Here is a 16,951-nt window from a genome sequence, read left to right as displayed (position 1 = left end):
AATATATATTAATAGCTTAAATATATATATATATTTAATGTATTTAATTATTTTAATAAATTATAATTAAATTTATTGAACGGGTACTAATAATAAAAAATAATTTTAATTTATATTAATTATTACATTTGTTAGATAAATAAAATTTAATAATTTTTTTTTTATTGTTATTAATGATTACAATTTTCTATATTTTTAAATAAATATTTTTGTTTGTAATTGTAAAAACTGTAACAAATTAATTGAATAGTTGTCTAAAATATTTAAATACTTTAATAAATAACTTAAATATTAATGTCAATATTAGTGAAATAAAATATTTATTACTAAATCTAATATCATCATGTTAAATTAACATATTTTTTTATATTTTATTAAAAATAATTATCAATTACTATTTTAAATATTGTTATTAAATTACTTTTTAAAAAATTTAATTATCACATATAATATAAATTATAGTAGGATTATATTAATTAAAATAACATATATATATACTGTATATAACATTGTTTTCTAATAATAATAATAATTCAATAAAAATAATATAAATAATAGATTTGTAATAATTTTTTTCTAATTGAAACTTTCGTTGGGAAAAAAAATTATGAGAAATTTTCTTGAAATATTTTTTAAAACTAATATTTTGCACACAAAAATAATCCCCAAATATATTATAAATACTAACAACAGTTAAACAGTATTATAGCTTAAGTAGCTTACAGTGTATATGGATATCTAAAAATAGCCGAAAATTTATTAAACAAAAATTTAAAAATAAACTATTTATTAAATGACTTAAAATTTATTTTATTTTCTAATTTTTCTCTATTCACACTGTCTGACTGTTATATGTATTAAAAGACTAAAAACTTTTAAGTTTTCAAACTTAAATGTTAAGTTAAATGTCAATTCACTCTCTCTCTCTCTCTCTCTCTCTGAATGTATGTTTATTTTCATAGCTATTATATATATATATAAAGTTATATATATATATATACTGTATAGACATATATATACTGTATTTTTGTATATATGTTAATAACAAGCTGTGTGTGTGTGTAACACATGTGTGGTAAACAAAATTATTATTATTATTATATAACTATTGAAAGTCTCTCTCTCTCTCTCTCTCTCTCTCTCTCTCTCTCTCTCTCTCTCTCTCTCTCTCTCTCTCTCTCTCTCTCTCTCTCTCTCTCTCTCTCTCTCTCTCTCTCTCTCTCTCTCTCTGTCTGTCTATATATATATATATAGCTGTATACATATATACATATATATTATTTGCAGTTGCGCTATACTATACTATTGATATAAATTATTATTATTATTATTACACCATGTATTACCATAACATAAGGCAATACATSTATATAACATTTTTTTTTGAAAAGATAGATAGTTAGAGAAATAAATAATATATATATATATATATAAAATACAGTATATTTTTTGTTGTTGTTTAGTAGTATATTAAACTACAGGTATATGTGTTTGTGTGTATGACATACCAGTGCCAGTCATACTTAAAGTACTATTTAATAATAAAATAAAATAAAATAAAAATGTTTACAATTAATGGCTTAAATTAATATCTAAAACTATTATTAAAAATAAATATATTTCACTATTACTTGAAATATATTGTTATATATATGATATATACATAAAACTATTTATAAATAACTATATATATGTKTGTGTGAGTGAGTGGGTGTGTATTATTACACACACACATATTAATACAGTTTGTTATACCATCCCATCATAAACTTGTTGACCACACACTTGATAAACAAGTGATAAATATTTTTTATATATATATAAGTATTTATTTATAAATATTTTTATGTTGGTTTGAATTATATAATCGGCAACAAAATCAAAAAGTCTATTAATAGTAGACATAATAATAATAATAATAATATTTTTTTGTGAATAAAAAAAATATCATATAATTAATAATAATAATAAATACCTGTTTTACTGATAAAATAGCAATTAAACAAAAAAAATACAATAAAAACTCTATTGATTACTGTTATCGTGATTTTACTGACTGTGTGTTTGTGTGTATATAAGTGTTTTCAAACGGGATTCCCGATTGAATACTAATAATAATAACTACAGTATATATATAACACCCCCCCCCCAAAAAAAATACATCTAATCTCTAAGTATTATATCATATATATACAGTAGAGAGAGTATACCTCTAACAACACACACACACACCCACACCTACCTATCCATACCTATCTCAACCAACACAACCAACAAAAAACAATGGGAAACATAGAGACTGTCGGTCCCAATGAGGCACTGATAGTATCGGGAGGTTTGTGTACATCAACTGATAAACAGTTTGTTGTCGGTGGCTGGTGCTGGACCTGGTGGCTCATAACCGATGTCCAACGTATGTCCCTACAAATTATGACCCTGAAACCCCAATGCGATAATGTTGAAACAGCTCAAGGGGTACCCCTGTCCGTTACAGGGATAGCCCAGTGCAAGATAATGAACGAACCGTCTTTCCTGTCCATAGCCGCCGAACAGTTTCTCGGTATGAGTATACGTCAAATACATTTCGTACTAAATGAGACACTGGAGGGTCATCTGAGGTCAATATTAGGTATGGGTTTTTTGATTTTTTTTGATATAAAAAAGTTTTTTGAAAAAATAAGTTTTTTTTTAAAGTTTTTATTTTAGATAATTTTTTTTGTGTTTCACTCTTGTTGTAGTTAATAGTATTTTAAATATATTTGTTATAAACTATTATACTAACTAATACTAATTAACTAACTATTATACTATGTTTTACTTATTAAAATATTATTTTATATAATAAATAATAAAAAAAAATTATATTTATATCATAAATATTTTTTTTTTAAAAATATGTTTATTTAATTTTATTAATGTTTAGTATAATAATATTCATTAATAATAATTATTTGCATTTAAAAAACAATAATAATAATAATTAATTGCAAGTTAGAAATAAATATATTAATTTTATAAATATATATATATATTATATATAATTTAAATTACCATGCTTAGTTAGTTAGTCAAGTATAATTATTTAATAATTAATAGTTATTTAATAATAAAAAAAATTATTATTATATTTATTATTAACTTTTCAGCAACAAAAAAAAACTGTAATTAATAAATTATTTATAATATACTATTGCTGTTTATAACTATTGAAACATAAAAGGGATCACTAAAATAATTGTTTATTAAAAAATTAATTAATTTTTTATGTTCACATGTAATTAATACACACACATACATACATACACATATACACACACACTTTGACACATACATACACACATACACACACATATACACACACACTTACATAGATACATACAAACATAAATACAAACATACATACATACACATACACACATACAAACACACACACACACACACACACACATACACACACACATACACACACATACATACACACACATACAAACAATTAGCAAGCTAAAAAATAATTAATAAAAAAATTTATTATTATTATTTTCCCAAACAATAGGCACACTAACTGTCGAAGCCATCTACCGCGACAGGGATCAGTTTGCCCAACTGGTCCGTGAAGTGGCCAACCCGGACGTGGGTCGGATGGGTATTGAAATTGTTAGCTTTACTATTCAGGATGTATACGATTGTGTGGAGTATTTGTCATCGTTGGGCAAAACCAGGACAGCCGAAGTCAAACGGGACGCACAAGCAGGTGTAGCATCGGCTGAAAGGGATGCCGGGATCAGGGAAGCCCATTGTAATAAGGAGTCAATGGATGCCAAGTACGGGGCCAATACTAAGATAGAGGACGCCCATCGGCTGTTTTCGCTGGAAAAAGCTAAATACGATGGAGAGGTAGGTTATTGTTGTTGTTGTTGTTGTTGTTTTTTGGACAGTATGTTAGGGGGTGGTGGAGGGTGATGGTTGGGTGGTTATGTGTTTATATATATATAGAGTAATTACACTGATTATCAAGGGGTCTATGGGTAAGTGGGGTTTGGTATTGGATTCATGCAATGTTTATGTGTATGTGTGTGTGTTTGTATGTATGTGTGATTGTAAGTGTGTGTGTGTGTTTGTATGTGTATATGTGTGTGTGTTTGTATGTGTGATTGTTTGTATGTGTGTATGTCTATGTATGTGTGTTTGTATGTATGCATGTGTGTTTATGTGTGTGTGTGTGATTGTTTGTGTGTGTTTTTGCATGTGTGTGTGTGTGTGTGTGTGTGTGTAATATTTTTTTGTGAGAGAGAGAGAGAGAGAGTTATTAAATAATTAATATTTATTTTAAAATAATTTTTCCTTATTACTATTATTATCATTGTGACCTTGATAATTTTAAATAATTTACTGACAATAATATATCTACTAATATAAATATTTTTTGTGTTATAAAAATTATTTTAAAACTTTTATTTCAAACTGTGCATGAATATTATTATTTTTTTAAAAAAATTTTAGTAATAATATAAATTATTTTTTTTATAAATATTTATAATGCAATTCATATTTAATCAGTTGTTATGTTTATAACATTTATGTAAATACCAGTATATCTATTAAATATTAATCAAATTTTACTTTTATTATTAACTATGCAATTGATATAAACTAAAAAAAATATTAGTAATTAATCTTAATATTTACTAATCATTTAAAAAAATCATTATTTTTTTATCAATAATTACATAGCGGTATATTTTTAGGTGATTTTTTTTATTTAATTTTTTTTAGTATAATTAATTTAATGTCTAATATTTATGACTAAATAAATATGTTAAATATATTTAATATTTTTTTTGTTTTGTTTAGTTTATTATCAATTTGTTGATTAAGTGATTGCACACAATATTTTTTAAATTGATATATTAATATTAATACATAAATATAATATTTATAATAATATTACTAAATATATATATATATATATATATATTAGACCAACTGTTGTGTGCGTGATATTGATTTTTATATATATATATATATATATATTTTGTTTAATAAATATATAAATTATATATATATATATACTATTATAATATGATACTAATAGTAGTAATAGTTAGCAATACTACACATAATAAAATAAATATTATAAATTAAAAAATTTAATAGTAGTAGTAGTATAAAAATATTAAATAATATTTAACATATATATATATATAATTTATTTAATCTAAAATATTATTATTATTATTATTAGTTTAAATAGTCAATAAATAAGCTATTCATCTAAATTTAGATTATTTTAATTGTATTATTATTATTATTATGAAATAAAATATTAGATTATATATATAAATATATTTTTATATAACATATTTTTTTCTAACTATAGTTTATTATATTTTAATTGTTGTCAACATTTGACATATTAAGTGTTGTAATAATAAATTTTAGTATTATTATTATTAGTAGTAATAATTATTGCATTTTATATATATATATAATTTATTTTCATATTTATTATTATTATTATTATTGCAATAATTTCTAACAAAATTATCATATATTATATATATATATATGTTGAATATATTAAGTCGATATTTAGTTTATTATTATTATTATTACTATTATTAACGATATACTCTAGCTATAGATTTATTATAATTATTAATAATAATAATAATATTTTATTTGTTGCGAAAAAATCGATTTTTATAACTATAATAATAATAATAAAATGTTTAGACATTTAAAGATTGAGTGAAAGTTTATGAGAGAGAGAGAGTAAGTGATGGAAAAAAATGAAAATAAAAGTCAATAATTTTTTTATGTTATATATATTGATATTAATATATTGTATATATAAATGGTATATAAATTTATTTTTGCATTTAGTTTACATTTATATATATGACACGATAACCTATTTATGGGTAAATATTTATAACAATAACAATAATAACAAATAGTTATAATAATAATAAAAGATTTCGATAATACATAAAAAAAACTATTTGTATCATTAATTAAATAATAATTAATCAATAGATTAGTATTATTTAAAAACTTTACAATAAATTATTATTAATTAAATAAATTATTATTAATTAAATAAATTATAGATTATTTATTTAGATACTAAATTATTACTAAATAAATAAAATACAATAAATATATAACTAAATTAATTGATAAATTAATTCATTTAATTATTTGATTGTTTGATTAAAAAATTATTTTTACAATTAAAACATATTATAATAACAACAATATTATCATCAAATATACCCACAAAAAAATTATTTATTTAACAAAAATAAATAAAAATAATTTTTATTACATATAAAAAAATATTTATCATATAATTAATTAATTAATTAATTAATAGGTAAACACATTGAAAGCTGAGGCACAGTTAGCTTACGAGTTGCAAAGTGCACGTATCCAACAGTCCATACGTAATGAGGAAATGGAGATCGAAGTCGTGGAAAGGCGTAAACAGATTGATATACAGGAAAAGGAGATCCAGAGGCGGGAAAAAGAGTTGATGGCTCAGGTCAAGCTACCGGCCGAAGCCGAAGCCTATCGGGTTGAGACAGTGGCCAGTGGTGCCCGTGCGGCTACCGTTTCCACTGCCCAGGCCGAGGCCCAGCGTATCAAATTGATTGGTGCCGCTGAGGTATGTCACAGTATATACACGTCTATACCCGTCCCCTCTATACCCGTCTATACATGTCTAACATGTCTATACCCGTCTATACCCGTCTATGCCCGTCTATGCCCGTCTATACCCGTCTATACCCGTCTATACCCGTCTATACCCGTCTATACCCGTCTATACCCGTCTATACCCGTCTATACCCGTCTATACCCGTCTATACCCGTCTATACCCGTCTATACCCGTCTATACCCGTCTATACCCGTCTATACCCGTCTATACCCGTCTATAATATATATCATCAATAGATAGATAGATATGATAATTATTATTATTAAGTTTAGTATTTATTTTTGAAAAATTATTTTTTTTGAAGATTTATAAATATATTATATTATATCATATTATTATTATTAATTAAAATAATTTTTTTAAAACAATTATTATCTATTAATATGTTTACCAAATAGTTTAGTAGTAGTAGTAGTGGTTTTTTAGTTAATTATAGTTAGATAGATAGATATATATTACAGACAGGCAAAGTAGGGAAGTTATGAATATAATTATTTATTTCATATATACAGTATAAGTAAATATTATGTATACAAAATTTTATTTTAAAAATAAAAAATTTATTTTAAATAATAATTATAATAAAAGTTAACACGACAATTATTACTATTATTACTATTATTACTATTATTACTATTATTACTATTATTACTATTATTACTATTACTATTAACTTATATTTAAATAAATCAATCAATATTTAATATTTTTATCTAAATTTTTTAAACATTTTATTTGATATTAATATTAACATTAAATATAATATTAACTTTATCATATTAACTGATATCATATGACATCAGTATCTTTGTTTTGTTAATTTTTGCATGTATATATTAATCCTTTTATCTGTATATATTTACTTAAGTAAATATATTTTAATCCCCTAGTTTTGCCAGTCTGTAATATATATCATAATTATAATAATTATTATTAAGTTTTAGTATTTATTTTAGGAAAATTATTATTTTTTTTGTTTAGAAGATTTATGAATATATTATATCATAGTATTATTATTATTAATTAAAATAATTTTTTTAAACAATTATTAATTATTAATATGTTTACCAATATTTTAGTAGTAGTAGTAGTAATAGTAGTTTTTTAGTTAATTATTTTATTAGTTTTTTTAGTTAATTATTTAATTTTAGTATTATTTTTAATTAATTATTTAGTTTAGTATTTTAAGAAAATTTTTTTATTTAATGATTATTAAATAGTATTATTATTATTATTATGGTTTAGAAACTATTAATAAATTGTTTAATAATATAGTTAGTAATTTAACTTTATTATTATTATTATTATTTTATTTTTAAAAATACATTAAACTAATAATTTATTTTTATTACTGAATAATATAATAGTTAATACAACTAAAAAATAATACAATCAATTATATAACACTTATCTATCTATTTATTAGTAATTTTTTTTAATTATTAATACTATTAATAATAGCATTCAATTAATTTGGTTATCAATCATTAATTAAAAAAAAAATCAAATAATATTTTTAAAAATTAATTAATTAATTATTTGTTTTGATTTTTTTTGGTTGTTATCTATCGGTTGGTATCGGTTTAGGCCTACGGTATTGAAGCCGTCGGCAGAGCCGATGCCGAACGTATGCGTATGAAAGCCATGGCCTACAAACACTTCGAGGACGCGGCCATACTGTCCCTAACCCTGGAAGCCCTGCCGAAAATTGCGGCCGAAGTTGCGGCACCGTTGGCCAAAACCGATCAGATTGTCCTCATCGGCAATAACAGTGGCCATCAGTCATCAAACGGTTTGGTAGACCCGTTGACACAACTAGTCTCACAATTACCGCCCACAATACAGGCCCTAACTGGTATCAACTTGACGGGAACGTTAGCTAAAATACCCGGTGCTATACGTGAACATACTAATAGTAATAGTAATAATAATAATACTAATGTTAAGCATATACATCAAACTAATAGCAATAATGTTGTTGCTGCTATTGATGCTATTTTTACATAACTACCGGTGTGCTGGACATACAGGTGCTGGACATACACACACACACACACACACACCCACACATATATGCTGGACATACATGCATACACACACACACACACAATCACATTGTTAACTAAACTAACTAAACATTTTAAGTTATAAATATTTTTTATATATATATATATATATATTCAATAATATATTCGATAGATTTTTGATTGCATTAAGTATTGTTATATACAGTCTATTATTATTCAATATTATTATTATATGGATTTTATTTATTAGATATTTATTATTAAAGTTATTATTATTTTTTAAATATATAATTATTAGCAGCTATTGTTGTTGTTGTTGTGTTAGTAGTGTTTAGTATCTATTTAAAACAATTTACAAATAGTTATTTAGTTTTTTTTATATATAATAATCAAATTATTGAATTATTTTAAGTATCAAATATTGATTATTAAATTATTATAATATATATATTGTAAGTTATATTTTATATATATATATATTGATATATACAGTAAGTGCCTATCAATTTGTACCAATCAATTCACAACTAGTAAATCAATGAACAAAAAAAATATTATTGATTTTTTTTCAAATAGCATATTATTTTAACAAATAAAAAAATCTCATTTAAATTTTTATAAAAATATATTAAATAATTATTATACTGTATATTAATAGGCTATCTATCACTTAATAGATAAGTACAGTACTGTAGGCTAGTATTACTAAATTAATAGTTTAAAAATATATTATTATTATTAAAAATATTATTTATAATCATTACTACTATTATTACTAATAATTATAGCATTATTATGTTTGCTATTAAGCTATTTATTAATATATAATAAATTTGAAATATTATTTATTAATTTATAAAATTATAATTTATGATTATAAACAAAATTAAAATAATATTTATATATATATTAATTAATTTTATAATGTTATTGTATTTTTTTTTTGATTAAAAATACAGATAATATTAAACAAAAAAATATACTCTTAATTATAGATCAAATAATGTCTCAATAATTATATAATTTTATTAATTTTTAAAATAACTTTTAAAATAACAAAAATTTATACATGAAATTATTTACACACATAAAAACAAATTTTTTATATAAACTGTTAATTAATTATTTTAAAAATCTCAATTAAATTAAATATATATATATTATACACATATTAAATTTTACACATAAAAATCAATTAAAATATTAAAAATTGTAACTTTTTTGTAGTTGTTTTTTGTGATTTACTTTATTTGTAGTTATTTGAAATTTTGATTTTTTTTTTAAAAAAAATTACTAAATGTTTAATGTGTCTATACAATTATTTAGTTAAAAATATGTTTTATTTAAATGTCAATAAAATAAAAGTAACAAAACTAATGTTTAAAATATTATTTTAGTTTAATTAATCCAAACTTAATCTAAATTACTTAATAATTAATTTTTTGTTTGCTTAATGTATATTAATATTATTTTTAATAAATTAATTTTTTTATAAAAAATATATTATTATCAAAAAAATAATATTTTTAGGCTAAATCATTGTTCTAATTAAATTTAGCAAAATCATTTAAGTTATAAATAAATATTTTTAAAATATATATATATATATAAATAATATTAAGTAATATTTATAATATGCTAATTATTTTTTTTTTGATTAGACATTCAAACAATTTTATCAAATTTTTTTTGATTTTTTTATTTATTTAGTTATTTATCAATTAATTTTCAAACTATCAGTACTTAAAACATTTTATATTATTATATTATCAATAGTATTATTACATTATTAATATATTTTAACTAATCATTGATTAATTAAATCAATTTTTTGAAAACATAAATATTTTAAAAACATAATAAAAAGTGGCTAACATTGAAATCAGTTTTATAAATATACATAAGTTTTTTTTATAATATAAGGACAGTTAGTATATATTTATATATAACAAAAATTGGGTGTCTATTCCAGTTCACTGTTGCATAACATCATACCTGTCCTCCTCTCCCATCCATATCTTTAACTATATCTAACTGTACTTTATTTTTAAATAATAATAATATACAGTATATCTTAATTAAACTTATATTTTTTTAGATACAAATATATATATATATATATTTAGTTTCAAAAAACAATAAAAATTATTATTAAAATTCAATAATAGTAATTTAGGGCTAACCCAATAGTTTTATTATTATTATTATTATTTAATTTTTATTATTTTATGTTAAATTCAAAATCAAATATTTTTCAAKTAATTTCAACAATATATATATATATATGTTGTCAACTGTTTTGTTTTGTTTTGACACTTAATTTGTATTAAACATAATTTTAAAGAAAAAAAAATATAAAAATTAAAAAATAAAATAAAACAAAAACAAAAAATTATTATTTATGAGTTTTGATTTTTAAAAATGATTTACTTAAATGATATTTGATTTTTTTAGAGTACAGTATATTATTATTTTCGCCTCAAAAATATAATAATATTATTTTTAAAAATATTATTGAAATGACAAATCAGAAAATTATAATAAATATATATWTTTTATATAACAAAAAATTATTATACATTACTTAATAAATAATTTTAGTTTAAATTATTATTAGATGCAAATAAATTTTTGTTTTGTTTTTGTTGTTTATAATATTTAATACAAAAAGAAAATTGTTTTAAATTATTATATTATTTAATACAATATAAATTCAATGATAATAATAATAATAATAATATGCAATAAATCCAAGGCTATAGACTAAAAAACTTTATCTATTAGTATACTATATATATATAAAGTCCAGTCATTTATATTGTTTAATCAAAACATTATTAGTAGACTAATAATTGGTGTCTATATTTCAGACTTTGCTAACAAATTGAATATTACTTTTATACAGTTATACCAAAAAATTAATAATAATAATAATGAAAGTTATTGTAAGTTAATATATATTTTTTGAAAACTATTGAAATTATTTATTAATTTTTTAAGGCATTTATCGTATTGTTTGGACTGTTGGCTACCCTAGCCTCAAGTGTCCCGGCCTGGGGTGGCAGCTATGGCTATAAGATAGCTGCACCACATTATTCAGTATCCCATTATGGCTATGCTCCGGGTAATATTTAATTATTATTATTACTATTAAATTAATTTTTTAACTATTTAATTTAGTTATCGCTTATATGATTAGTTTAATAATTTTTATTAAAAAATTAGTTATTTTTTAAATAAATAAATAAATATTATATAAATTAATTACAATTTAAGTTTGTTCATTGAATTTAAATTAATTTCAGTTTTAAATTTATTGAAAATAATTATTTTTAATTTAGATAATARAAATATTACATAATTTATTTATAACTAAAATATTAATTTATTTTTCTAAAAAATAATTTGCTAAATTTAAAATAAATATAAGTACTTATAATTCAAAAATTTTATGCAAAATTTTTTTATAAATAATAGCTAATTATTAATTAGTTAATAAAATTTATTTTTTCTATTTTTCTATTAGCTTATGGCTACTATGGATATCCAGGTACTTWTAATTATTATTATTATTGCTATTATTATATACAAAATATTAAATTAATTTATTATTATTATTTTTAAACAAAAAATTTTTGTTTTTTATTATCAAAAAAATAGGTTATGGAGGTTACGGTTGGGGAGGACATGGAGGTTATGGTGGCTATGGTAAGGGTGGCTGGTGGTAAAAATAGGCATTGGATTGGCAAAAACAAAATTGATGATGATGATGATTATACCGTTTTAAAAATAATAAAATTATCAAGCACAAATTGTATAATAAAATTGAATGCAACAAAAATCACTGCCTTTTTTTATAAATAYATTTTATTATTAAATTTTTTCTAGAATAACAAAATTATGTAAAAAATTATTGTCTATTTTTTTTTGTCTAAAAATTATGTTTTTTTGTTTGTTTGTTTATTCTTGTTGTTCTTCTTTAAATTACAAAATTACAAAAACTAAAACTAAATTAATTATATAAAATTACTTTATTAATTATTTTAATTTTAAAAAATTAAAAAAATAAATTATAATAGAAAATATTATTTAGCAATAACTAAAATTATTTATTTTATTATTAAATATTTATTTAGAAAAAATAATTGAAAATTGACTTAATTGATTAAAATAATTACTATTAACTATTATTGAAAATATTTATTACATATTCAAGTACTTTAATAATTAATAATTTAAAAACAGATGTTTTTATGTTTAATTTTATGTTTATGTTTTAATAATTATTTTCATAACAAAATTAATTGTCATTTCAATTAAAAATGAAGTCACTTATCATATTAATTGTATTAATTGGCTATTATTCTTGTTATTCAATTAATAATATTAATAATAAATATTATTATTATCCTAACTATGATTATAATGATTATAATTACGGAGATACTATTAATAATGATCAGGATAATAATGATTATCATTATACTTATTTTAGTAGTAGTAGTACTAATAATTATAATGCTAATTCAATGGATGATTTCAATGACGTTGACAAACAATGGCTATTATTTAAAGTAAAATTATAATTAGATTAATATTAGATAATATTTTATTTATTGATATTTTATATATATATATATATATATATATATATATATATATATATATATATATATATATATATATATATATATATATATATATAAAGTTTATAAATATTTATTACTTTAAAATACTTAAATAACTATAAATTAACTGACTATTGATTTAATTGTTATATATATATATATTGCTAATTAAAAGCTTTAATTATATTAAAATATTATATATATACAGTATATAGTAAAATTTATAATTATGTTTATTATATAGATTACTATTAAATATATTATATTATATTTATATATTTATAGCAAAATTTTCGTTCAAAAAATGATCCACTAACAAATGATAGACTTTACAAAAACTTAAATGAAGAACAATACAGGCGCTCAGTATTTGAAGATAATTATAGACGTATTGTCAAACATAACCAACTGTTCAATCAGGGTATCGAAAAAAATCGTCAAAGTGTTAACATGTTTTCTGATTGGACTGATAAGGAATTTTACGATTATAATAAACCGTTACCAATACCAATAAACCAACAAACAATATGACTAGAAAATAAGATTAAAATTTTTATATATTAATAAATAATAAGGTTGTTTGTATTTAAATATAACTATAATCTTAAAATAAAAAGTTTTTATTATTATAAAAATACAAAATTAATTATGAAAATTTTAATAATTTTTGAATAATTGATTTGTAACAACCATCCTATTCAATGATATTTATCTGTCTGTCAATCAATCGGTGTCTGTCTGTCTGTTATCTTCTATGTCTTCACTGACTCAACTCTTCCTTTGCTTCGGTAAACTGGTCTTTAAGTTTGCGTCGAAATCGATCGACAAATCAGTCAAATCTTTCTGTATCTTCCAATTTGTTTTATTTGTTTGTTCGTTTGTCGGCGACGACAACGTCAACACTGGCCACCAATTTGTTTGATTTGTTTGCTCGTTTGTCGGCGACCACAACATCAACACTGGCCACCAATTTGTTTGTTCGTTTGTTGGCGACCACAACGTCAACACTGGCCACCAATTTGTTTGTTCGTTTGTTGGCGACCACAACGTCAACACTGGCCACCAATTTGTTTGATTTGTTTGTTCGTTTGTCGGCGACGACAACGTCAACACTGGCCACCAATTTGTTTGATTTGTTTGTTCGTTTGTCGGCGACCACAACGTCAACACTGGCCACCAATTTGTTTGATTTGTTTTTTCGTTTGTCGGCGACCACAACGTCAACACTGGCCACCAATTTGTTTGATTTGTTTGCTCGTTTGTCGGCGACCACAACATCAACACTGGCCACCAATTTGTTTGTTCGTTTGTTGGCGACCACAACGTCAACACTGGCCACCAATTTGTTTGATTTGTTTGTTCGTTTGTCGGCGACGACAACGTCAACACTGGCCACCAATTTGTTTGATTTGTTTGTTCGTTTGTCGGCGACGACAACGTCAACACTGGCCACCAATTTGTTTGATTTGTTTGTTCGTTTGTCGGCGACGACAACGTCAACACTGGCCACCAATTTGTTTGATTTGTTTGTTCGTTTGTCGGCGACCACAACGTCAACACTGGCCACCAATTTGTTTGATTTGTTTGTTCGTTTGTCGGCGACCACAACGTCAACACTGGCCACCAATTTGTTTGATTTGTTTGTTCGTTTGTCGGCGACCACAACGTCAACACTGGCCACCAATTTGTTTGATTTGTTTGCTCGTTTGTCGGCGACCACAACATCAACACTGACCACCAATTTGTTTGTTCGTTTGTTGGCGACCACAACGTCAACACTGGCCACCAATTTGTTTGATTTGTTTGTTCGTTTGTCGGCGACGACAACGTCAACACTGGCCACCAATTTGTTTGATTTGTTTGTTCGTTTGTCGGCGACGACAACGTCAACACTGGCCACCAATTTGTTTGATTTGTTTGTTCGTTTGTCGGCGACGACAACGTCAACACTGGCCACCAATTTGTTTGATTTGTTTGCTCGTTTGTCGGCGACCACAACATCAACACTGGCCACCAATTTGTTTGTTCGTTTGTCGGCRACGACAACGTCAACAYTGGYCACCAATTTGTTTGATTTGTTTGTTCGTTTGTCGGCAACGACAACGTCAACATTGGYCACCAATTTGTTTGATTTGTTTGTTCGTTTGTCGGCGACGACAACGTCAACATTGGTCACCAATTTGTTTGATTTGTTTATTTGTCGGCTACAAAACTATCAGATTATATGGCTTTCAAAAAGTAGGTCCACTGCAACTAACAGTTGATAAAGTGTTTGGTTTATTGATAAACCAATAAACAGAATAAATGTTCAATAATATAAATCAATTAAAAACAATTGATATAATTATCGGTCGATTAAACCATAGTCTTTTTGGTTGTTGTTGACAATCATCGGCGACGGCAACTAATCGATGGTTACTTAAGCCGATTCGGTATAAATGATAGGCCGACCACTTGTATACCATAATTATGCGAAGTACTAATAAAATATTATTTTAAAAACTTTCAAACAAAAATTATTTTGTTATTATATTTAACTTTAAATTTAAAATTACAAAAGCTGTTAATTGTAATTAAAAAAAATATATTTTATGAAACTAAATTTATTATATAAAACTACTTTGTTATTTATTTTAATTTCAATAAGTATCCTAATAACTTTAATATAATAGTTTTGTCTGTTTGTTTGTTTGTTTGTTTGTTTGTATGTGTGCACACTTCCTCAACAACCATTTTTTAAATCAAAGCTAAAAATATATTGTTATATTTTCAATTTTAATTTAAAGCAATGTTATTTTTATGGGAAATTTTAAATGATTATTGAGCTCAGGTAGGTTTTAGGGACAGGTAGGCTGGTGTCGTGTAGTTACACTTTGCTATATTATATGAGTTACAGGGCACCGGGAGGTAAGCTACCTGTGCTAAATTTTTGCAAAATTTTATCAAATGCAAAAATTTTCAATTTGTGTTAAAATTTTCAATTTTTATTTAAAGTAATGTTATTTCTATGGGAAATTTTAAATTTTTGTTGAGCTCAGGTAGGTTTTAGGGACAGGTAGGCTGGTGTGTCGTGTAATTACACTTTGCTATATTGTGTGAGTTTATGGCACATGTTAGCTACATGTGTTAAATTTCAGTAAATTTTTTTCAAATGCAAATTTTTTTTCGGAAAAATTAAATTTTCAATTTTATTGAAATTATTTAAATATATATAAAAACTAAAATTTCTCAAAAGTTTAGTCGAATTAATGTGTATTGATTCAGTAGTTTTGTTACATTAGGTTATGTAGTAGTTGTATAAACAAATTAAGTCTCATTCAAATTACTTATAGTAAATATTTTTAAATTAGTAAAAGAATTGCACGGCTATACATGTTGCTCGGGACAAACTAGTTTATTATAATTTAATTATAAAAAATATTTTTTAAAAATCAATTTTTATAATAATTATTATTTCAAAATATACAGTAATTACTTATTAATAGTTAGTTAAGAATGAGATAATATATCAACAAAAAATACTATACGTTTTATAACAATTATTTAATTAAAATTATTGTTAAAAACAGTTAAAAAC

At 22.7% G+C, this 16,951-nt stretch overlaps 3 protein-coding genes across 3 annotated transcripts; all 3 read left to right on the top strand.

Annotated features, from left to right (window-relative positions):
• Positions 1–2,179: 2,179 nt before the first annotated feature.
• Positions 2,180–8,795, top strand: LOC128956559 (flotillin-2-like). The gene is made up of 4 exons (XM_054302282.1): positions 2,180–2,629; positions 3,554–3,894; positions 6,377–6,667; positions 8,307–8,795. Exons 1-4 carry the CDS (start codon positions 2,284–2,286, stop codon positions 8,724–8,726), a joined length of 1,398 nt encoding a protein of 465 aa, XP_054158257.1. The 5' UTR covers positions 2,180–2,283; the 3' UTR covers positions 8,727–8,795.
• Positions 8,796–11,569: 2,774 nt separating this feature from the next.
• On the top strand, positions 11,570–12,596 carry LOC128956569 (shematrin-like protein 1). The gene is made up of 4 exons (XM_054302292.1): positions 11,570–11,691; positions 11,747–11,870; positions 12,273–12,296; positions 12,407–12,596. The coding sequence occupies exons 1-4, from the start codon at positions 11,680–11,682 to the stop codon at positions 12,472–12,474; spliced, it is 228 nt and encodes a 75-aa protein (XP_054158267.1). The 5' UTR covers positions 11,570–11,679; the 3' UTR covers positions 12,475–12,596.
• A 613-nt stretch (positions 12,597–13,209) lies between these two features.
• Positions 13,210–13,908, top strand: LOC128956567 (cathepsin L-like proteinase). Its single transcript, XM_054302291.1, has 2 exons — positions 13,210–13,320; positions 13,660–13,908. Exons 1-2 carry the CDS (start codon positions 13,276–13,278, stop codon positions 13,903–13,905), a joined length of 291 nt encoding a protein of 96 aa, XP_054158266.1. The 5' UTR covers positions 13,210–13,275; the 3' UTR covers positions 13,906–13,908.
• The last annotated feature ends 3,043 nt before the right edge of the window (positions 13,909–16,951 follow it).

This window comes from Oppia nitens, unplaced genomic scaffold (genome assembly GCF_028296485.1).
Source record: "Oppia nitens isolate AA-2021 unplaced genomic scaffold, nextdenovo-longstitch-racon4-pilon3 scaffold31_pilon_pilon_pilon, whole genome shotgun sequence".
In the NCBI taxonomy this organism is placed as follows: domain Eukaryota; kingdom Metazoa; phylum Arthropoda; class Arachnida; order Sarcoptiformes; family Oppiidae; genus Oppia; species Oppia nitens.
This window is presented reverse-complemented; position numbering and strand designations above follow the sequence as displayed.